The sequence below is a fragment of the Elephantulus edwardii genome, unplaced genomic scaffold, assembly GCF_000299155.1.
Source record: "Elephantulus edwardii isolate Elephantulus edwardi_28Jun2011 unplaced genomic scaffold, EleEdw1.0 scaffold00208, whole genome shotgun sequence".
In the NCBI taxonomy this organism is placed as follows: Eukaryota; Metazoa; Chordata; class Mammalia; order Macroscelidea; family Macroscelididae; genus Elephantulus; species Elephantulus edwardii.
In genome coordinates, this window is record NW_006399958.1 from 1,345,062 (window position 1) to 1,369,130 (window position 24,069).

The following is a 24,069-nucleotide window of genomic DNA, read 5'->3' on the forward strand; positions in this document are numbered from 1 at the left end:
GAGGAGGAGAAGGGGGAGGCACTTCCGGTCTGGGCCCCCCCTTTAGCCTCCCTCCCCCCCAGAACCCTCCCGCGCAGGTGCAGAGCGAGGGAGCGCGGAGAGAGGGACGCACACATCACACAGACGCCTCGCGACCGCGTGCAGGGACGCGCCGACCAAGCCCCGCTGGCTGCGCAGAGATGCCCCTGGGCGACAGCGGCCCCCCCCCCAGGGGACTGGCAGCCCACCACCACGCCATCACCACCACAACCCGGCCTACTACGTTCACGTCCGCAACGGAGTCTAGAAGGGCAGCGAAAAGAAGGCCAGGCCTTGGGCCCCAGGCAGTGAGAGACCTGCCCCCGGAGAAGGCCAGGCGGAGGGACAGCCACACAGCAGACCTCACAGAGGGGGGCCATGGACAGAGAGAGAGAGAGAGCGCGCGAGCAAGTGGGGCGCTCGCCCGGAGCCGGTACCACAGTTGGACCCTAAGGCATGGGTGCAGGGGAGAGAGCGCCTTGCTGAGTGGCAGAGCACAACCGCGCACTCACGCACGCAGCAACCACGGGCAACCGAGGGCAGGGCAAGGGGAGGGGGCGCTCCAGGACCCCTAAGAGAGCAGCACCGGGGAGCAGACACCTGTAAGGAGGACTGAGCAAGGGGTGGGGAAGGAAGAAGCAGAGGCGGAGAGTCATCACTCCCACGCAGCTGGTGCAACAACTGACCCTCAGTCCTGCGGAGGACAAGCTCCAGCGCCTCACAGAAACAGAAGCTGATGGGCTTGGGGGTAACTCGATACTCACCCGGACACCCAAAGCAGTCAGAGCTGTGCCCAGCGAACACGCACCACAGTCAAGCGCCTCAGACACTCAGGGTGCAAGGTGGCACCCCCTCGTCCGTCCTCCCCCACTTCCATGATGCTATTTTTCTTCCCTCCACCCCCTGATCTCCCCCTTCCCATGGCCAGGACACAGACACAAAGGTTTGGACACATTTAATGGAAGGATGCTACGAACAAGGTGGGGGGCTTCCCTGGATTGTGGGGGGTGAGGGATGAGGAAAGGTATTATATATTGGACACCAAATTATGCTGACCAGCCTTTTCCCACAACCCTGCCCTCTTGGAAACCCAAGCTCTGGAGTCCCCCCCTTCACTTCTTCCTCCTCCCACCCCCTCCCCAGAAAACATCCCAGCCACAAAGTCCAGATCCATCAGACAGATACAAACGCATGCACACACGCTTTGACTGCCGTGCGGGTGCGCGCGCGCACGGCGGCATGCACAGAGAGGGAAGGGAGCAGGGGTGTGCACGATTCACCAGCCCCTGAAGGTGTCTGGACACACCCTGCTGGCGACCTCTCCCCATCCCCCCCCCCGACTCCCAGGAACAGGTATGCAAAGCCACAAATATTCCCACCCGAGAACTGACAGGGACGCACGTCCAGGTGAGGGTCTTGCTGTCACACATGCAAGCGAACAGGGACCATGCGCACGCACAGAGACGCACAGGCAAGGACACCCCAGGGGGGAGTCAGGATGAGGACTAGCGCCTCGCGCGAGGGGCAGGGAAGCTTCAGCTTAGGTCGTGCACACGCGCGTGCGTGCGTGCACACGCTCACACTTCCCCCACAAGGCACCCCCTTCCTTCCCGTGCCTGACCCTCGTGCCCTCCCTGCCCCACCCCTCTCACCTCCCTGCGCCAATCCCATCCATCAAGCTTCCGAAGCGAATCAGCCAGCAGCCAGGGAGGGGAAAGGCGTCAGTAGACCCTCTCCACTCCCAGTCCAGCCCTGCCCAGCCCTGCCCAGCCCAGCCCAGCCCAGCTCAGCTCTGTCTGCCCATCCCTGCCCTGCCCTACCAACACCCACCCAGCTCCCCAGCACACTCATTCCCTCTGTACATGACTTCAACTCCTGCCAGCCACACACACTTGGCTCTGGGTCCTCAAACATCTCCACACCAGGGGGCACCCCTGAACTCCTGCTCTCCACACTGACTGGTCACTGGGGCTGGTAATCATCCCAGCTGCCCAGGATGGTCTGTCTGGGGAGGAGCAGGGGCTGTGCTTGTCTGAATTAACCTGACCTCCTCCCACCCCACCCCCATCCCTCTAGCCAATCAATCCTGGAAGGAACAGAGGAAAAAGAGGACCTTGAGGGCCTGCGGAGTGTGACGGTAGTGGGTGCCTACCACCAGGAGTGTGAGGACCTTTACCTTGGGGCGTCGAAGCTGTCGTAGGAGCCCACAGTATAGTGTCGGAACAGCCTCTTCGCCTTGTCACTGCGGCTTTCTGCAGAGAGGGGGACAAAACACAGCATTGGACCCTCGCTCTCAAAGACACAGGCCTACCCACCTCTCTGCTTCCCTCTCTGTAGGGGAGAAATAAAAGAGCATTGACAGAGGTCCCTCATTACCTTGCTTTCCCTCCTGGGAGCGGTTGGCCACCTCCTCCAGGCAGTCCGAGGGAAACCAGCCAATACGTCCTTTGACTTGGCCTTCCCAGAAGCCTCCTTCCCCAATGCTAAGCACTGAGGGGGTAGAAAGATGACAGGGGGCATAGAACATTTTTATGCTTCTGTTCTTGGTCTTACACACCCAGCCTGCCCACAAGTCCCAATACATAGCAGATAGCTCCTACATAAATATTTGGGGTTGGGGGAATGATGTAATTTCTGCATTCCAGCCATCAAGGATCCAGTGGGGACATGGAGAGGCATTGGGGCTACACTCTGTCCTCTGCCCTGGCCACACGTTATCCCTCACTTGTTCTGTAACTGGCCTCAGAGCTTCCCTGGGTATGTGGACTCAGATGACAAAACAGCCACCATTGCTCCTGCCATCTCACCCACTCTTCTCCTCACTTAATCTTTTCCATTTTCCTCCCAGGCCTTCCCCTCCACCTCTGTTCACCTCCCTTTGATCTAGAGGAGAGATTGGAATACGATTACATCATTGAGTCATACTCAACAGCACCTAACAACAACATCACCTCCGAGGAGGCCTAGTGATGCTGTGGTTAAGCATCGAATGGCTCATTGAAAGGCCAGTGGTTCAAACCCACCAGCTCCTCCTAGGGAGAAGAAAGACAGGGGAATCTTCTTTAAAGATTTATGTTGTGAGAAACCCAGTGTACAGAAGACACAATAGGATCAACTTGACAGCAGTGGGATTTGGGTTTAATCACTTCCTGGTGGCAGAGCTGCTAACTGAAAGATCAGTGTGGCTCAAGCTCACCAACCCCCCTGGAGAAAAAAAGAAAAGATAAGGCAGCCTACTCCTGATAAAATTTACAGCCTTGGGAATCCTGTGGGACAGCTCTTTTCTGACCTGTGTCTTTGCTGTAGTTCTTATGTGCCGTTGAGTTGACTACAAGTCATAGCAACCCTATGAACAACAAATCTGAACCTCGCCCTGCCCGTCTTCTCATCTCTGATATGCTCAAGTTCATTGTTATAGTCACTGTGCAACTGTAATAGTTACACAGACAGTCACTACTTTTGTTGAAGGTCTTCTTCTCTGACCCTCCACTTTTCTCAGTATGATGTCTATTTTTCCAAGGACCGGCCTCTCCTGAAGACTTGCCCAAAGCATATTAATTAAGATGAAGTTTCACCAGACATGCTTTTAATAAGCACTCTGGTGACACTTGCTACAAGACAGACTTGTTTATTCTCTTGGTGGTCTATGGGATATTCAGTACTCTTTCCCAACACTGCAATTTAAAGGCCTCTCTATTCACTAGGGAGGAGAGAAGGAGAATTGATGTCTTTCAGGTTTGGTGCTGGAGAAGAGTATTGAGGGTACCATGGACTGCTAAGAAAACAAACAGATTCATCCTGGAGAGGATTAAACCAGGCTGCTCCTTGGAGGCAAGGATTCTGAGGCTTCGTCTGACATACTTTGGACATGTTGCAAGGAGAGACAGGTCCTTGGAGAAGGACGTCATGCTTGGGAGGGTGGAGGGACAGTGCAGGAGGGGAAGGCCCTCTATGAGGTGGACTGATTCAGTGACTTGGGTAATCGGGGTGGGTGTGTTGGAGACAGTGAGATCGGCACAGGATAGAGCAGGGTTTAGGGCTGTTGTACATAGGGTCGCTATGAGTCACAAGTGATTCGACGGCACATAACAACAACTATTCACAGGTAACTCCATAACACAACATAACAATTCTTTTTTAGTGTTCCTTATTCATTATTCAACTTTCAGGAGAACAGGAAGTAATTGACAATACCATGACTTCAGGTACATCTTAGTCTTTGAACTGACATCCTTGCTCTTTGGCACTATGGAGAGATCCTTGTAAGCAGATTCCCCCAATCCAACATGTCTTTTGACTTCTTGGCTACCTCTTTTTTAAAAAAATTTTTTTTAATGTGTGTACCATTAAATCGGATCTGACCGGTACAGGAGATTGTCCCTCCTTCTCCAGCAGAGTATGTGGTGGATTTGAACCACTCTCCTCTGGGATTGCAGTGACTCTTCTTGCCACTAGGCCACTAGAGCTCCCTGATTTCTTGGCTACCTCTTTACTGATGAGGGCCCAGATCCAAAGAGCCAAAATCTCCTGAGTAACTTAACACTCAAACTCTCAAATTTACTGCTGTCAAGTCAGAATGGACTCATCGCCGACGGTCCATTGGCTGTTAATCGTCTGGGAGATTTGACGTCTTTCTCTAAAGTTGCATTTAGCGAATTTTAACTTCCAGAGAGGCCCAGCCTTTGGGATGTTAGCAAAACCCTCTATGGACATGAACAGGGGTCAGTCACAAAAGGACACATATTGTAGAAGGCCACTATTAAGAAAAGCTAAAGAAAGATTTGCACATAGATAGACTCATTCTTGGATGGTTACCAAGGATGGGAAGGGCGGGAATGGAAAGTAAAAATTAATAAGTAGAAAACAGGCACTTATCAAGATGTGGGAAGGGAAAAGTAATATTCAATAAGGGGCTGGTCAGACACTGTACTTAATTACATTCATTAATTGCAGTTAAAACTATAAGACAAAGTAGAGATGATGGATGGATAGTTGCATGAAAAACCAACGTGATTTGTAAAATTTCACTCAGATCACAGGAAAAGAAGAAAAACAAAGCTGAGGTCAATTGCCCAAGGTTAGATGGCTAGGAGCTGGCAAAGTCTGGATTTGAACCCAGCTACTTGCTGTGCATAAGAAAGCTGGACAATGACTAGGGATGATAGAAGGAGAGTTGATGCCTTTGAGCTGTGGTGCTGGAGAAGAGTGTTGCATATATCATAGATTGCTAGGAGAACAAGTAAGTTTGTTCTAGAGAGAGTGAAGCCAGGCTGCTCCTTGGAGGCAAGAATTCTGAAGCTTCGTCTAACATACTTTGGACATGTTGCAAGGAGGGACTGGTCCTTGGAGAGGGATGTCATGCTTGGGAGGGTGGAGGGATGGCGCAGGAGAGGGAGAGCCTCGAACAGGTGGATTGATTCAGTGACTGGGGTAATCAGGATGGGTGTGTCAGAGACAATAAGATTGGCACAGGATAGAACAGGGTTTCGGCTGCTGCACACAGGGTCGCTATGAGTCGCACATGACTTGACAACACATAACAGCAACAACAACATCATCTCTGCTTCCAGAGCTAATGTTTGGCATCACTTGTGTCTCTTGCTACTGCTCATGCTTTTAATAAGGTAGACTTGGTGACTTGGCGGTTAAAAACCTCGACAGGGAACTGAAAGGCCGCAGGTTCAAATCCACTTAGTGGGCTCACAGAAAAGTCTGGTTGTAAAGCTGTAGCTGAGAAAACCCTATGGAACAACTAATGGGCCATGCGAACCTCAACCTCCATGACCCCGAGACCAGAAGAACTACATGGGGCCCGGCTACCACTATCCACCACTCTGAAAGCACCAGAAGAAGATGTCCTGGAGAGAGGGAGAGAAAAGCGTGGCACAAAACTTTAACACAAAAGATCAAGTTTGACAGAAACTGGAGGAACGCCCAGGATCATGGCCCTTAGACATCTCTCAGGACTGGATGTAAACTCACTCCCCAGGGCCCATCTCTCAACCAAAGAATAGATAAGCCTACAGAGGTAACTTGTGGTTGCTGTGAAGCCGAACACTGTGACACTGATGACTCAAAAGCGAGAATGGTCACCCGTGGTGGACAGTGTTTGGTGGAGCTGCCCGATTAAAACAAGTTGGGAGCAGGAGTGGCATCCACTTCCATAACAGTTTACCTCTGGAAACCCTATGAACCTGGAGAAAGGATGAAAGTTATACAGGTGTCTAAGACTTTCGTTCATAGGGTCGCTATAAGTCGCCTACGACTCGACGACACTTTACAACAACAACAAGGGGGAACAATAACATCAAGGAGAAACTCACTCCTTAGAAGAACCCACCATACAACATCAAAAAAGGGCAGCATTTGCCCCAGGGGAAAGAAACTCAGAAGGCTGGGAAGGGGTAAGAAAGGATTAGTGGAAACAAAAATCACAGGGAGGAAGTGGGGAGAGTGCAGCTGCATTGAAGGAATTGCCATCAGTTGTAAAACACAATGGGGTTGAAGGGGTGAATGGAAAACCAGCTGGCTCTGTAAACATTCATCCAAGTCATAATAAAAAATTTTTGTAAAAAAACCCCACCAGATTCCTTGACTTATAAGTGACCTCACAGATAACAGAAGGAGACACTGCCCGTCCTGCTCGATTCTTAAAACAACCGTCGCTGGGGTTGATTCCATTGTTGAAATCCCTGAGTCCGTTCATTCCTTTGAGGGTCTTCATCTTTTTTTCCCCCCTTGATCTTCCACTTTACTAAGCATGAAGGCTTTCTCCAGGGACCAGTCTTGTTTGATAACAAGTCCAAAGCTCCCCCGAGACAAAGACTTCCCACCCTGTCTTCTAAGGAACATTGTCTGTACTGCATCCAAGGCAGATCTGCGCCTTTGCCTGACAGGGCACTTGGTATGCTTCATCAGCGCCATCAATTCAAAGGCATCACTTGTTCTTTGGTCTTTCTGATTTGTTATCCAGCTTTCATATGCATATTAGGCGACTGAAAAAAAAATAAATTCCTGGGCTGGGGTCAGGTTCACCTCAGTCTTCAAAGTGAAGAATCTTTGCTACTTAGCATTTTAAAGAAGTTCCTTGCAGCTCATATGCCCAACACAATGTTGTTATTGTGCACTGTCAAGTTGCAGCCTACTCCTAGCTGACCCCCTGTGAGTATTCAGAGGCAGGTAATTCATGGGTGCAGAGTGTCTTTCTCCCACAGAGCAGCTGGTGGATTTGAACTGTCGACCTTTGCCTTGACAGTGCAATTCCTTACCCTGAAAGCTCCCGGATCTCGCTGTCCAACACAACACATCTTTTAAGTGCTTGACGGCTGTTTCCATGGAAACTGATAATGGATCCCAAGTAAAAGAAAACCCTTTAACAACTTCAATCTCTTCTCCATTTTCGTGATGTTGTGTGTTACAGGTCCTGCAGTGACGGTTTCTTATTTTCTTAATGCTGACGTGTAATCCATGGTGAAAGCGGTGGCCTCTGATCTTCAGGAATTATGTCAAGTCCACCTCTCTTTGAGCAAGCGGGGATGTGTCCTCTGCATCGTTCTGCCTCTCAATAAGTCTCCCTTCAACCCCGATGCTGCGTGCTTCCTCATGTAGTCCAGCTTCTCAAATTATTTGCGCAGCGCACAGATCGAGTGCTGCTCTTGCGTGCCATGGAGTCAACTGTAATTCACAGCCACCCTTGTGAACAACCTTGCCCTCTCCGGCGCCGGCCTCATGATCTCTGATCTGCTCCAGTCCACAGCTGCACTCATTATGTCAATACAAGCCATGAAGGGTCTTCTTCTCTTTCGACGACCCTGTACTTTTCCCAGCATGATGTCTTTTTTGGCCAAGGACTTGCACCTCCTGCTAACATGCCCAAATAGTGTGAGACAGATTGAATAGAGAGGGAGAAAGGCTACAATCCAGACCCAGAAGTCAGATAGAGGCGGAACAGGAGGGCGTGGAGGAAGAAGGCAGGAGAAGAAAAGCTTGACCAAGGCTCCTTTTGTGGCTAGCTGGCTATTTTTGTCATTATCCATCCTCTACCAAATATTTGTTGTCTTCACAAGTTAGGGGCCAGAGCAAAGCACTGGTTCTTGAACACAGCGAATGTGGTTCCTGCCCTCATTCAGCTTCCAGTCTACAGAGCCTTCAGAGCCACCAGTCCACCAATGACCATACGTGCGGTTTGAAAATTGACATGAGCCCTAAGGTGAAAAGAAGCGCTTCCCCGAGGAGAACTTAACATGGGAATCAGAAAATCAAATTGGAAAGATAGACAAGAAAGGGGTCCGTGAGCCAGGAACACAAAAGATGAGAACTCAAGGATCCTAGAAGTTGATGCCTCACATTCGTTGCCAATATCATCAGGAGAGGCTGGTCCCTGGAGAAGAACAGCAGGCTTGGTAAGGCGGAGGACCCAGGAAAGAGAGCAAGGCCCTTAACAAGGTGGATTGACACAGTGGCTGCATCATTTGGTTCAAATACAGCAGCGGTTGTGAGGATGACTTAGTGTCGGGCAGAGTTTCCCCTCTGTTGTTGTGAGTTGGAGCTGACTGAGTGGCACGTGACAACAGCAAGAGGAGTTTAGGTGCTGAGAGAGCAGATGGAAGGGTTTTCTGGGCAGGAGGAACAGCATATGCAGAGACTAAGTTCAGAAGAGAGCTGGGAGGGTTTCCGGGTTTAAGAGAAGGCTGAGGCCCTGGACTCTGGTGGATGAAGGGAAGAGTAGCCTGAGATGAGCATGTCAAGGTGGATGGGATTGAAGCCCTTGAGTAGGGGCTTGGAGGCCAGGTTAATGCATCCAGCTTTGATTCTTTTTAAAAAAAAATTTTATTATGTTTTGTGTGTGTACCATCAAAATCAGATCTGACTAGTCCAGGAGGAGATTGCCCCTCTTTCTCCAGCAGAGCATCTGGTGGATTCAAACCACGTACCTCTGGGATTGCAGTGAGCTTTGATTCTAAGAGGAGAAGTCGACCAGGTTGAAGCTCAGTGGCCCTGAGGATGTCAGTTTGCTTGAAGACAACAAATTCCCTTTCGATGAAGAAGACAAAGCATTTTTGTCTTTCAGTGAAAAAGACTAACCCAGTTCCATTGCTATGAAGTCAATAGTTGATTTCAAGTCACAGCAGTTGCATAGGACAAGGAGAACCAAAGAAGAATTGGTGCCTTTGAATTATGGGGTTGGTGAATAAATTCATCTTGGAGGACATACAGCCAGAATGTTGCTTAGAAAGGAGATGGCAAGATGTGGTCTGATCCATGCTGGACATGTTATCAGGACAGACCAGTGCCTGGATGAAGAAGGACATCACGTTTGCGGAAATAGTGCATCAGGGACAAAAGAGGAAGACCCTCAACAAAGATAGACTGTGTCACAGCACTGGCTGCAACAATGGACTCCAGAACGGCAGAGACTGTTAGCATGAAGCTGGATCGGGCGGGGGTGTGCTCTGTTGTACGAAGGGTTGATATCAACCAGCATCGGAACCAGCGTGGTGACATCTAATAGCAGTTCATACACAGTCCTTCGTGTGGTTGGGTCTAGAGACCCAGAGACCAAGGACATGGACATTGTACTCAAGAGTGTAGTCTGCAAGGAGGGAGATTAAACAGTAGATGATAATTCATAGGGTGACTATATCTTGTAGGCAAGTCAATGGCGTCTAACAACCACCACCACAACCAAACAGTTAGACAACCTGTCTGAGGGGCTGGTTCCTGTCCACCCTTCAAAGCCTTGCTCACGCTCTGTCATCTTTTTTGCTGACTTGGACAGTCTGAATCTCTCCCCTCTAGTCAGCAAGACGGACAATGACTAGGAGAATTGATGTCTTTGAGCTGTGGAGCTGGAGAAAAGTATTGAATATACCATGGACTGCTAAGAGAACAAACAAGTTCATCCTAGAGAGAGTGAAACCAGGCTGCTCCTTAGAGGCAAAGATTTTGAAGCTTCGCCTGACATACTTTGCACATGTTGCAAGGAAAGAGGGACCAGTCCTTGGAGAGTCTTGCTTGGGAGGGTGCAGGGACAGCGCAAGAGAGGAAGATGAGATGAGATGGATTGACTCAGTGACTGGGGTAATGGAGATATGTGTGTCAGAGACAATAAGGTCGGCACAGGATAGAATAGTATTCAGAGTTCTACATAGTTGTACATAGGGTTGCTATGAGTTGCAAGCAACTAGACAGCACACAACAACAACAACAGATTGCTGCTGCATCTGTAACCACCTATAACAAAGACCACTAACATTTATATGATGTTTCCATGTACTTACAATGGTGTATTTGACTGTGTGGATCCTAACAAATTATAAATAATTATAAATAACATGGGCAAGAGTGAGAATTTCAGAACGCTTAATTGTACTCATGCAAAATTTGATAAACAGATCAAGAAGTCTTTGGAACAGTACAAGGGAACACTGGTTTAAAATCAGGAAAGGTGTGCATCAGGGCTGTTTCCTTTCTCCACATCTATTCAACTATGTGTTGAGAAAATGATCCAAAGGCCGGATTATACAAAGAAGAACGTGGCAGCAAGATTGGAGGACGACTCATCATCAACGTGTTATGCAAGCAACACAATCTTGCTTGCAGAACATGAAGCAGACTTGAAGTATTTACTGAAGAAGATCACAGTCTACAGCCTTCACGAAGGATTACATCTCAACATTAAGAAAATAATCTCACCACTGGATCAAAAGGCAGTGTTATGATAGATGGAAAAAGCTTTGAGGTTGTCAATAATTTCAGCTTATTTGGATCTATAATCAACACTCATGCAAGTCAGGAAATCAAAAGATGTCTTTCTTCCCTTGGGATAACTTGTTATCAAGGACCTCTTGAAAGTGCTACAAGCAAGGATGTCAGTTTATAGACTAAGGTGTGCCTGGGCCAAACCACAGTATCTTCCATTTCTTCCTGTGCATGTGGAAGTTTGACAATGAATAAGGAAGACTGAAGAAGAATAGATGCCTTTAAATGATGGTATTGGCAAAGAGTACTGACTACACCGTGAACTCTGAAAGAACAAACAAGTCTGTCTCGAAGACGTGTAACCAGGACGCTCTTTAGAGGTAAAGCTGGGGAAATCTCATGTCACATGCTTTGGACATGATGTCAGGAGGGGTCAGTCCTTGGGAAAAGACATCCTGTAGGGAAAGGTGGAGGGTCTGAGAGAGAGAGGAAGACCCTCAACAAGAAGGATGGACACTGTGGCTGTGACAACGGCTTGAGCAGATCAGAGGTGAGGAGGATGGTACGGGATATAAGGCAAGGATCCGATATGTGGTTCATCAGGTGGTAGTAGACTCAGTGGTACCGAACAACGAGGGTGGAATTGCCCTGAACAATGCTCTTCATACACAGCCCCCTGACAGCCCCCTGCCAGTGGAGTTTAATGTGTTGCTATGAGGCTGAGCTGGTTCTGGAAGAACATCCAAAGTAAGACCAGGAAGAAAGGCCTGGTGATCTGCTTACAAAAGTCAGCCCCATGGAAACTGCTGGAAGATAAGTCTCCCTAGGGTAGAAGTTTCTAGAAATATACAGCAGCCACGACAATGGACTCAAGGAGCTGGTGAGGGAGAAGTTGGGGTAGGATGAGGCATCACTTCTTTCCGTTGTGCACAGAGGTTCCATGAATTTCATGCCAAGCATTCTTTCAAGCAAATCAAGCCCATTGCCATCCAATCAATTGCAACTCATAGCAAGCCTCCATTAGGTCTCCAAGGCTGACAGATGGATTTGAACTGCCAACCTTTCTGTTAGCCGCACAACACATAACCAACGACGTTACCAACTAGCTCCTGCTAGACTCCCTTTAACGTCACAAGAGTCCCATTTTATAGCTGAAGAAGAGACTGAGGCCCAGGGAAGTCCCTTGTCTGAGGTCAGACATCTAGAACATGTAGCATGAAAGGCATAAGAAAGAAGGATGAGTGAAAATGAGAAACATAGGGAGGAAGTGGGTAGGATGCTGTTACCTTGAGGTCCATGCAATCAATGTTAGGAGACAAATTGCGTGTGAATTGTTGAATGGAAAAGCAATTTGCTCTGTGAACTTTCATCCAAATCCCAAGAAAAAGTTTTAAATAAGTAACTGCCTTGTGGGGTCTGCTGGATAGGGACTCTTTATAGGCAACCATTGAAAAGCCAAAGAGTTTTGGACAGCATGTCTGTCTGGTCTTTTAACAGAGTTTCAGCCCAGCCCCCTTCGACTGCACAAGGGCGCTTATAGTGACTATTCTAGAAGGACATTTGTGACCGAGATAAGACTTCAAAGGAGAATTGCCCTAACAGAGTTAAAAATTCCCCAACTCTTTGTAACTGAATTGATCCCAACTCATAACTATCTTGTGCGCTTCAGAGTGCAAGTGGGCTCTGTGACTCTTTTCAGTGGCTGTAATTTTTGCAGATAGGAGTGCTGGTGGTGCAGTAGTTAAGCACTCAGCTGTTGTTAGAAAGGTGGGTGGTTAGAACAATGTGTTTACATAAAGGTTATATGGATCTTATAGGACAGATTAGCACTATCGCATACAATTTCCAAGGCCGTAAATCTTTACAGGAGCAGACCACTTCATCTTCTCCTGCAGAGTGGCTGGTAAATTTAAATCTCTGACCTTCCTGTTAGTCGGAGAACGCTCAGCCACTGCGTCACGAGGGTTTGTCCATAAAGGTGACCCATGGGGCAGTTATACTCTGTCACAAGGGGTCTCCATGAGTCAGAATCAACTCAACGGCACGCAACAGTGATCTTTGTGAGAGCAGATTGCCAGGCCTTTCTTTCGTGTCACCACAGCCTTCCAGTTAGGAGTTCTTTTTGACTGAAGAGCTCTATATCCCAGAGAATGACCAGTTGGTTTGAATCTCTGACCTTTAGTTTTGCAACAGATTACTTTAACTGGATGGCATCTAACAACAGCTTTAACAGAAGTTCACCAGGGTCTCCAGCCCCACACAAAACCCTGTGTGGCCCCCCCACGCCCCTCTAGTGTCCTGTGAGGGTTCAAGTCTCCTCCTCTCGCCTCAATACTGACTCCACACAGCGGATGCATCTGAGAGGCGGAGGGACCACATGCGCATACGCATTCCAGGAGCTGGCTGCCTGTTTGTTGAGTGACTGCACGACCTTTCCTGCCAGTGGCCTCGTCCTAGCCCCACCGCCCTCCCCACCTGCCCCAGGTACCTTTGATCTTCTCGCCCTTGCTCAAGGAGATCTCCCCCTCGCCTTGCGCCTGGTACGACTTCACCGCCATGAAAGAGCGCCCCGGGACAGCCGAGTAGAGCTTCCTCCGCCTCCCACGACTGCCCAGGGAGCCCCCAGGGCCCCCCGAGCCTCCCGTGCCCCCGGTCGGCCCTTCCCGGGGCGTCCCACTGGAGCTGCGTACACAGAGGGTGTGAGAGGCAGGGGAGAGTGGAGGGATGGGGCGCCTCTGGGGGAAGAGGGGGTCCTTGGGGTGCGGGTGGGAGGGCGGAGCACCAGGGTGGGGGAGGGGATGTGAGTGTGCTTTCCAGCTCTGTCATTTGGGGACATCCTCTGCAGGCCCGCTGCCCCCGACTCCAGCCCCTCTCCTGAATCCCCACTTCTGGCCCTTCCCCCTCACCCCCTCTGCTGCGCGCTGCCTGATTCAGCTTCTTGGAGCTGCGCCCCGGACTCTGTCATCCCTAAGCTCTCGAGCTTCCTCCTGGGTCGCGTCCAGCAACTGCCACCCCCAGCCCGCCCTGCTCGCCTACCCCCACTTCCTCTGGACTCGGCTGCCCCTCTCCACGCCTCCTCTCTTCCCGCCCCGGTGTCCGCCCCCGAGCAAGTCTCTGGTTTCCCTCCCAACCCTCAGCCAGGCTCACCGCCAAGTCTCCGACGCCCCTACCCCCAGCCACCAGGCTGTCCCCCTCCTCTCCGTCTACCTTCTCTCTGCCCAGCTCCTCTCAGCTTTCTCTGTCTGTCCCCTGGGGCTGGAGCTGCTCCCATCCACCCCCAGGCACCCCTACGTGTCCTTCGTCTTTCTTCTTCGACACCCCTACCCCCCTACACGCCAGCCCCTTGCAGCCCCAACACAGCCCTCCCACCCCCAGACCTGGAAGGGGATTTGGCCGCGGTTACTCTTGTAGGTGGTCACCCCTAGACTCAAGGGTGAAGTAGGCACTCAGATAAAACTTAGCGTGTATTTGGAAGTGAGGTCAAGAAAGGGGCTCCCTAAAAATGGGGCTCCCTGTGCCCCTACTTTTCTTGGGGGGCATGGAGAGTGACAGAGGGTTCAAGGGTGGTATTAATGATGACTTGATGGATGAAAGGAAGAATTTGTGGGTCTAGTCAGCGTATAGGAAGTGGGGGGCTGGGGCTTGGAAGAGGAGGTAGACTGGACTGGACAACTTTGGGGCCAGGACTGTGTCTCTCGCCTACCTGGGACGTCCACGGGGCTGCCTCTTGGTCTCTTCTGGATGCCTTCCACGGGAAGGGGAGCGAGCCCGGGCTCCCCGGGGGCTGCTGGCACTTCGGAGGGTCCCACTGCTGAGCTTGGTGCTGGGGGCTGGGGGCTGCGACTGGCCCTGAGGTCCTGAGGTCTGACCGGGGCCCCCGGAGGACGAGGTCCCGGGTGCTGAGAACACCATCCAGTCGGGCAGGGCCATGCTGGTGTCACTGTTGGCTCGAAGCAGTGCTGGGGGCACAGTCAGCCCTGCGCCTGGGGGTCCGCGGCGGCGGGCTGCATACTTGGGGGACTCTTGGAACGGTACTGTGGGAGGAGACACAAGGATATGGGGGTGAAGCATGAGGCTGGAGAGTGGAGAGGAGGATGGGGATGTGGAATTTCCCTGAGCAGGATGAGAATGGTTATTTATGGTCAGTTACTGTTAGAAAGACCAGTGGTTCAGGGTCACGCAGAAGGAAGGCTGGTAATTACAAAAGATCAGCCAAACCTAAGTGCCCAGCAACAACCAAAGGAGAGAGAAGCTGTGGTATATTCACACAATGGAATACTATGCAGCGCTGAAAAACAAGGAACTCATGAAATATTACTCAAAATGGGTGACCCTGAAGGACATTATGCTGAGTGAAGTATCTCAGTCACAAAAAGACAAATACTGCATGATGCCACTGTTATAAAATGGGACTGACATCAGGGTTGGGGTAAGAATGAGAAAAACTGGATAAATCATGTATACTGCACTGAAATAGATGAGGGAGAGAACAGTTTAAAAGCGAGATATCATAGGGTATTATGGTTATCACAAGAGTCCAGAACGAAGGCTGCATAGTGGAGTGTACTCTGGGTGGGGGGGGAGGGAGGGGGTTGTACACCAATGAAGGAATTTTTCTTTTACTTTTCAAAGAGAGGAGCGAACTGGTGGTGCTGGTGCTGGGCAGGGAGAAAAGTGCAACAATGAATGAACGGAAATCTAAAATATCTGTAAATGTTCATTAAAATTAATAATTTTTTAAAAAAATTAATAATAATAAAAAAGAAAAAGCTGTGTAAAAATTGAATGAGAATTCAAAGTGCCGTGAAAATCTTCACTAAGAACAAAATAAAATAATATTTTAAAAAAATCCTTTTTGGGCAAGCTCTGGTGGTCTAGTGGCAAGTAGCTGCACTGCAATCCCAGAGGAGAGCGGTTCAAATCCACCGGATGCTCTGCTGGAGAAGGAGGGACAATTTCCTGTACCATCAGCTCCGATTTGATGACACACACACACACAAAATAATAATAAAAATAAAATTTAAAAAAATCAGCTAGCTATTGTGGATCACAGCTCTGTTTTGACACCTGAGTCAGAATGCACCTAATGCCAAATGACCGGTCCACCCACTGCCATCAGGTCCGTTCCTGCTCATAGCGACCGTCCAGGGCGGCGTAGAGCTGCCTGATAAGAGTGTCTCAGGCTGGCCATCTTTGCCTGAGCAGATGACTTCATCTTCCTCCCTCTGAGTCACAGCTGAGCTTGAACTGGAAACCTTTCAGTTCGCCTCAGTCGCTTAACCCATTCTGCCACCAGGAATCCTTTGATGGCAATGGGTGTTGCCCAGTCGACGATGATTCATAGGGACCCCCATGAACAACAAATATGCAGCTTGTCCTATCCTGTGCCACCCTTGCCCTCTCTTGACGTGCCCAAGGCCATTGTTACGGTCTCTGTGTCCATCCGTCTTGTTGCGGGTCTTCCTCTCTCTCACTGAGCCTCCCACCTTTCTCAGCATAACGTCTTTTCCCAAGGTCTGGACCCTCCTGAGTAAGACTCATCAGAAAACTGCTTTACGCACAAGACGCAAGTTTGCTTGCAGAAGGTGAAGACCTGCAGCACTCGCTGCAGAAGCTCAGAGAGGACAGCCTTCGAGATGGGTTTCATTGGCACATCAAGAACACACAAATCCTCATCACTGGACCAAAGCGCAATGTCAGAATTCTGTCGTTTTTGGGGGGTCCTGTCAGCTGTGACCCGTAGCGACCCTTATGCGCAGCAGATCTGAACTTCACTCCAACTTGCATCAGCCTTGCTCTCTCTGACGTGTTCGAGAGCATGGTTACAATCCCTGTATCAGTCCATCTCGTTGAGGGTCTTCCATTCTTTTTTTTTTTAAATTTTTTTAATTATATTTTATTAATTTTCATAAACATTTACAGAGATTTTGGGCTTCCACTCATTCATTGTTGCACTATTCTCTCTACCCTCCTCCCAGTTTGTTCTTGTCCAAATGCCACAGTGCTTGTCAAAGCCAGTTCTGATTAATCTTCTTTGTCAGTGTGTCCTTTGCCATTCCCTATCACTCCTCCCTGAGAGAGACTTCACCCTGAGTCATAAGGAAAAGGGGATGGCGTATTCTCTTAGCCACTTCCTGCTGAAAAGGGACGCTGTGGGTTTCAGGGTGAAGATCTTCTCTCACTACTCTAACCATTCTTTCTTTGACCCTCCTCCTTTCCCAATTGTCGTGTTGTTGATTGCCTTTGAGTCGAGCATGACTCCTAGTGACCCTATGAACAAAAGGCCTTGAAGCCCCTCTACGACTATCGACATTTATCAAAGTTCCTAGAGTTTCCGGAGGCATGTTATTTAGGAAGTGGATGCCACTCCTGCTTCCAAAACTTTTGCCAGTGTAATATCTTTTTTTTCCCAAACACTGGTCCCTCCTGACAAGGTACCCAAAGTATCATAATGGAGAAAAGGTTGCAGTTGTCAATGACTTCATTTCACTTGATCCAAAGTCAACACCCATGATGACACCAGTTCATTTCCCCTCATCTATTTTTTTTTTAATTTTCTGCACCAGCACTCACTCTCCTCACTGAGCGATACAAAGAGTTACAGGCTCTGCTATTAATCAAGAGTCACAGTCAACTCTCCATGCATGGATCAATCGGCTCTAACTGGTATACTTCCTGGGTGGTGTGATGGTTAAGGACCTCCGGTGTTTATGTGTTGCTCAACTAGCCTAAAGGTTAGCAGTTCGAATCTATCAACTGCATCACAGGAGAAAAAGGAGGCATCTCCCTCCCGTAAAGATTTATAACCTTAAGAGTGTTGCCATCCTTTGGAATCAAACTCAACAGCCATGGTCTGGGTTTGATTTGTGAACCAGTCAGCCAGCTCTGGTCGCTGACTGAAAAGCTGGCTGTCAGAACGTGGCCAGAGGAAGAAAGGCCTGGCAGTCTGCTTCTCACAAACCAGCCAGCAGAAACCCTTATCAAGGAGCACAAAGTTCTCAGCAACGACTAGATAGGAACTGATTGGTTGACCACCACGTCTCAGATGTTCACATTCCCCCAGCACCCCCTCTGTCTCATCTTGCCTCCATCCCAAATAAGCACCTCCCCTTTCCCAATTCCACCCCTGCCTCCAGCGCCCCCCACCCCCAGCATCCGTCTTCACGTGACCCAGCCCCCAGCTCCCCACTCACTCACCCACATCTTGCTCTCGGTGGTTTCTGATAAGCTCCCCAAGCTCGAAATTTCCAGCAATCACTGCCACCTGGGGTGAGAGGGAGGAGCAGGCTGGGGGTCAGGGGGACACAGGTGAGGTCCCTGGCTAGCCCCTCCCACCCCAGCATCACCCCATCTCTGCACCTTGCTCCCACTGAGCTGTTGAGCTGAGCTGCTTTGAATTGCCACCTTTTGGGTTCACAGCCTCCCTGTTGAACCAGTGAACCAGCTGCACCACCAGCCCTATTCTCCCCTCCCAGCACTCCTGATACCCCTCTCCTTCCTTATCCCCTCTGCCTTCTCCGTGCCCCCCACCCTGCACAGCCGTACAGCCCCAGACCTGGAAAGGCGTCTGTCCGTTGTTGTTCTTCACGTCCTTGCTGGCTCCTCGGTACAGGAGGATCCTGGCACAGGTTTCCTGAGGGGGCAGGAAGTGGCCGGCGGCGTCCGATGATGGGGAAACAAAAAACAACCCAGCTGTGGTCACCATTAGTGGATGGACAGTGCCAGGCACAGTGTGAGAACCTCGGGCATCAGACGCCTGTGCTGTGCAGCCCTGACAAAGCCCTTTAAATGCGACTGGTGATCACAGGTGATGTGCAGTGAGCTTAAACAGGAGCCCTGTCATTAAACACCCCAATGGGTGGCTAACCTAAAGGTCAGTGGTTTGAACCCACCAGCTGTTCCTTGGGAGCAAGTTAAGGCTGTCCGATTCTATAAATAATATTATTTATTCTTTTTCTCTAATTTATTATTATTATTATTTTCTCTAAAGATTATTGTCATTGCTAGATACATGAGGTTGCTGTGAGTTGCAGGTGATTCGATGGCACATAACAATAACAACATGTGCCATTAAGTCACCTACAATTCACAGCGACCCTATGAACAATAGATCCCCCACCATGCTCATCACCTCTGATATTCTGGAACCCACTGTTATAATCATTATCAGTCTCTCTATCTCTCTTTTTTTTTTGTTGTTATGTGCCGTCGAGTCGCTTGTGACTCATAGCGACCCTATGTACAGCAGCCCTAAACCCTGCTCTGTCCTGTGCCAACCTCACTGTCTCTGACACTCCCATCCCGATTAACCCAGTCACTGAATCAATCCACCTCATAGAGGACCTTCCCCTCCCGCGCTGTCCCCTCCACCCTCCCAAGCATGATGTCCCTCTCCAAGGACTGGTCTCTTCTTACAACATGTCCAAAGTATGTTAGATAGAGCCTCAGAATCCTTGCCTCCAAAGAGCCACATGGTTTAACCCTTTCCAGGATGAATCATTCCATGGTACTCTCAATACTCTTCTCCAGCACCACAGCTCAAAGGCATCAATTCTCCTTCTATCTTCCTTGGTCACTGTCCAACTCTCTGGTGCATAACAATGATTGCAAAGACCATGGCCTGTATCAGACGCACCTTAGTCTCCAGAGAGACACCATTGCTCTTCAGTACTTTGGAGAGGTCCCTAACAGCAGACTTTCCCATGGCAATGTGCCTTTTAATTTCCTGACTACTGGTGCCAAGAGTGTTGACTGTGGAGCCTTTTTAATTTTTTTTCTCTTTCTTAAAAAAAAATTTTTACAACATTTTTTTTTAAATTCCAACAGATTTCTAGATTTTTTGGACCCACTGAGGTTTAATAAATCTCTGAAACTATTACCCTATAAAAAAAATCTTTAAATCTTAAACAAAACATATCCTCTGAAACTATCTTTAGAAAAAACAATGGTGCTGTTAGGTGGCATTGAATTGAGTACAACTCACAGTGATCCTATGAACAGAAGACCCCAATCTTATTCTGTCGTGTGCTGTCTTATCATCGTATACCATCTTTGATACACTTGAGCCCAAGATTGCAGTCCCTGTGTCAATCCATCTTGTTGACGGTCTTCCTTTCTCTCTCTGACCTTCTGCCTTCTCCACTATGGTGTCTTTCTCTAAGGACAGCAAGCCCAAAGACTGTGAGACAAAGTTTCACCATCCTTGTCTCCAAGGAACAGCCTGATTGCATTTCTTCTAAGACAGCCTTGTTTGTTCTTTTGGAAGTCCATGGGATATTCAATACTCTTCTCCAACATCACAATTCAAGGGCATAGATTCTTCTTCTGTCACCCATACTCATTGTCCAGTTTTCAGTTGCACAAGAAGCAATTGAAAATACCACCGCTTAGATCACACACACCTTAGTCTTTAAACTAACATCCTTGCTCTTCAGCACTTTGGAGAGGGCCTTGAAGGCAGGTTTTCCTGATGCAGCACAGCCTTGGAAACTTCATGGGTAGACCTACTTTATCCTACAGGTTACTGTGAGTCAGAATCTACTCCATGGCAATCATTATGCCTGTGGCAAAGAAGCCTGCTGATGCAGTGCTTAAGGCATTAGGCTGTTAAACCAAAGGTCTATGGTTCGAACCCACAAGCTGGTCCCTGGGAGAAAAATGAAGCAGTCTGCTTCCATAAAGGATTATAGTCTTAGAAACTTATAAGACAGTTCTACCCTGTCCTTCAGGGCCGCTGAAAGTTGCAACAGACTGTAAGACAATGGATTTGCTTAGTTTAATGAATGTTGCTGTGGTTTTTTGTTGGTTTTTTTTTGTTTTGGTTTTTTTTTGTGAGTGTAAAATACACAGTGACGTCAGTCTGGAGACTAAGGTGCACTTGATCCAGGGGTCATGATTTCACAATTATTTGCTATGCATCAGAAAGCTGGACAGTGTCTAAAGATGACAGAAAAAGAATTGATACCTTTGAGCTGTGTTGCTGGAGAAGAGTATTGAACATGCTGTGGACCACCAAGAAAGTGAATAAGTCTGTCCTGGAGAAGGTGAAACCAGATTGCTCCTTGGAGGCAAGGATTTTGAAGCTCCATCTCACATACTTTGGGCAGGAGGGACCAGTGCTTGGAGAAGGACATCATGCTTGGAAGTGTAGAAGGACAGTGCAGGAGAGAAAGACCCTGGATGAGATGGATTGATACAATAACTGGGACAATGGGAGTAGATGTGTCAGAGTCAGTGAGACTGACTTATGACAGGGCAGAGTTCAGAGCTATTGTACACAGGGTCGCTATGAGTCACAATTGACTCGAGGACACATAACAACAACAAAACACACTTTGAATTTCAAAGAGCTCTTGGGTTATCCTGGGTAGGGCAAATACTTAAGTATTTGTCTGCTAGCCCAAAGGCTGACTGTTCAAGTGCGTCCAGGGGTGCCTTGGAAGAAAGGCCTGGTGATCTACTTGTGCAAAAGTCAGCCCCCAACAAACGCCAGGGAGTAAAGTGATTATACAGCCACTCACTCATTGCTATGGGGTTGGAACCACAGCTATGCTTCCTGTGCATTTGAAAGCTGAACAGCTAATGAAGATGACAGCAGAAGAAATCAGTGCCTTTTTTTTTCTGTGAAAAAAATTTGTATTTAGCATTAGCCAGCTGGACTCAGTGTAGATGATCCCAATTTTGTTGGCAACATCCAAAGCATCATAGTCAGGAGCAAGTCAAGTGTAAGCCTTCTTCTCTCCATCAGGCCTAGTCAAAGTGTTGACCTTGGCCACATCAATGTCACAGAGCTTCTTTACAGCTTGTTTGATTTGATGCTTGTTGGCCTTGACATCCACAGTGAACACAAGTGTGTTGTTATCTTCTTTCTTCTTCATGGCTGACTCAGTGGTCAGGGAGAACTTGATGATGGCAGAGTGGTCAAGCTTGTTTCTCCTGGGGGTGCTCTTCCGGGGGTATTTGAGCTGCCTTCGGAGTCTCAACGTCTTAGGCTGCGGGAAGGTGGGTGACACACGGATCTTCTTTTTTTTTTGTGGCTGTGGATGTCCTTCAGGACACCTTCTTGGCCTTTAATGCCTTTGCTTTGGCTTCAGTTTTGGGAGGGGCAGGGGCTTCCTTCTTCGTAGAAAGGCCAAGCAGTGCCTTTGAAGTGCCGTGTTGGAGAGGACTATTGAACCTTCCTACAGACTGCCAAGAGGACAGACAGAGAGGGAGAAAGAGCAACTTCAAGTACTTTGGGCATTATCATCAAGGAGGGGCCAATCCTGGTAAAGGACATCATGATGGGAAAGGAGGGGGGGCCAGAGAAAGAGGAGGACCCTCTACAAGATGGGTTGACATCGTGAGTGTAAACCAAGCCTGTTAGGGTCAGTGAGGATGGCACAGGCTGGATAGGGGCCAGGGGTGCTGTTCACAGGGTCACTGTGTATCGTGGTCACCTCGATGGCCGGACCCTCCGCTGGGTTTCCAAAGCTGTAACTCACATGGGAGATCGTCCGCCTTTCTCCCTCTAACGCGCTGGTGCGTTGGAATCACCAGAGAGACTTGACCTTGGGGTGAGTAGCAAGACTCTCTGTAGACTCTGTAGACTGCCTCCTCTAACCACCCCGCCCTGCTCCCTGGAGGCAGGCATGCTGGGGAGATAACATGACCGACTTGGTCTCAGGCCCGTTGCAATAGAGCAATTACTGCAATAAAGCAATTTCTTGTGTCTGTTTCCCGACGCATGTAAACACGATGCTTGCGCTTGACTGAAGAAATGTGCAGCAGCGTGAGGAGAAAGCGGGACGCGTTGCCAGAACCGCCAAAAACGTGACACGGAGCCACGGAGCGAGCTCATGTTGCAGGGAGCCTGGCGCCACGGACCTTCAGTCCTTCAGTGTGTGTGTGGGAAATGTGGTCTCTGCGGGGTGCAGGCACGAACGAGGTGTGTGCGCAGACTGGCCGCTTTGCAGCGCCTACAACAGCAGGTGCTCACCGCCTCAGGCTCTCTGTACTAACTGCTGCTTCTGCCTGGAATATTCTTAGAAACCCTTACGATCTGCTTGTTTTATTTCCTTCACCTCTCCGTTCACATCATAGCTCCCCAGCAAGGTTGTTCTTCAGCATCTCCTTTCCAGTTGCAACCCCTTCCCCACCTATATATACTCCCTAGCCCTGCTTTCTGGGTTCCTCTCTCTCCCTGGCATTGACCACCAACCTGCATTTTATTTATTCTTCTATTTCTTTTGTCATCTCCTTCCCCTGAAATGCAAGTTTCACCAGAGCCAGAAGATTTCTTCTGTTGTTCATTTACTTTGTTGTTGTTCTTGAGAATATTTTGTGGCTGGGAACAGACTTGTAACTGAAGCTCTGGAGGTTTTCAGAGGCTGTACAGCACATGGGTGGAGTCTGCCTGGCTTTCTTCCCAGGAGCAGCTGGGGGATTCGAACTGCGTGCCTTTTGCTTGGCAGACTAACACCTTACTTGCTAGGCCACCAGAGTTGAGAGCATATACAGCCAAAAAAACCCCCACACAACAACAACAACAACAAACCAAACCCTCTCACTGACACAGAGTCAGAACTGACCCAAATTTGATCCTTTCGTGGATTTTCAGAGGCTGTTAACACCCAGCAAATCATACACCAATTCAGCAGCTTCTGCAATTCGATCTCCCTAAGTTCTTAGCCCCCTAAGGGTCCTACTTAACATACGAATCCCATATTATTGCTGTCAGGTGCTGTCCAGTCTACTAGGACTCATAGCAACCCTGGGAACAAGAAATCTGAACCTGGTCCTGTCCTGTGCCATCCTCATCACCTCTGATACGCCCCAACCCATTCCTGGGCCAGTCCACCTGATTCAAGTTCTTCCTTTCTTTCTCTCACTCTCTTCCTTTCCTCCTATGACGTCTCTTTCTAAGAACTGGCCCTTCCTCACAACATGCCCAGAGTATAGGAGATGCAGGTTCCCCATCTTTGCCTCTTAAAAGCACTCTGGTTGCACTACCTCCAAGACAGACTTGCTTGTTCTTTTGATAGTCCGTGGGATATTCAGGACCCTTCTCCAGCACCACAGGCCAGAGGCACTGACTGTTCTTCTGTCTTCCTTATTCACTGTCCGACTTTCGGATGCTTAGGGAGCAACTGAGAAGAACCATGACTTACATCAGACACACCTTAGTCTTTAAATGGATATCCTTGCTTCTTGAGAGCAGACAGCCCCAGTGCAGCAGGGCTTTTGAGTTCATGACTGTTAATACTAAGGGTGCTGCTTGTGGATCTGAGGAAAATATAATCACTGACAACTTCAACTTTTTCTTCATCTCTCATGATGTTGCCTGTTGGTCCAGTGGTGAGGATTTTTATT

General features: G+C 49.0%; 1 protein-coding gene across 1 annotated transcript in view; it reads right to left on the bottom strand.

Annotated features, from left to right (window-relative positions):
• SHANK1 (SH3 and multiple ankyrin repeat domains 1) overlaps nt 1–24,069 on the bottom strand; it is an 87,378-nt gene that overhangs the window by 40,344 nt on the left and 22,965 nt on the right. The window contains exons 8-14 of the mRNA XM_006897346.1: nt 18,275–18,352; nt 17,917–17,983; nt 14,423–14,753; nt 13,208–13,401; nt 2,395–2,508; nt 2,195–2,270; nt 1,671–1,697 (exon numbers count right to left, since the gene is read on the bottom strand). Of these exons, the coding sequence (XP_006897408.1) occupies nt 1,671–1,697; nt 2,195–2,270; nt 2,395–2,508; nt 13,208–13,401; nt 14,423–14,753; nt 17,917–17,983; nt 18,275–18,352 (887 nt within the window). The remainder of the gene's footprint in view (nt 1–1,670; nt 1,698–2,194; nt 2,271–2,394; nt 2,509–13,207; nt 13,402–14,422; nt 14,754–17,916; nt 17,984–18,274; nt 18,353–24,069) is intronic.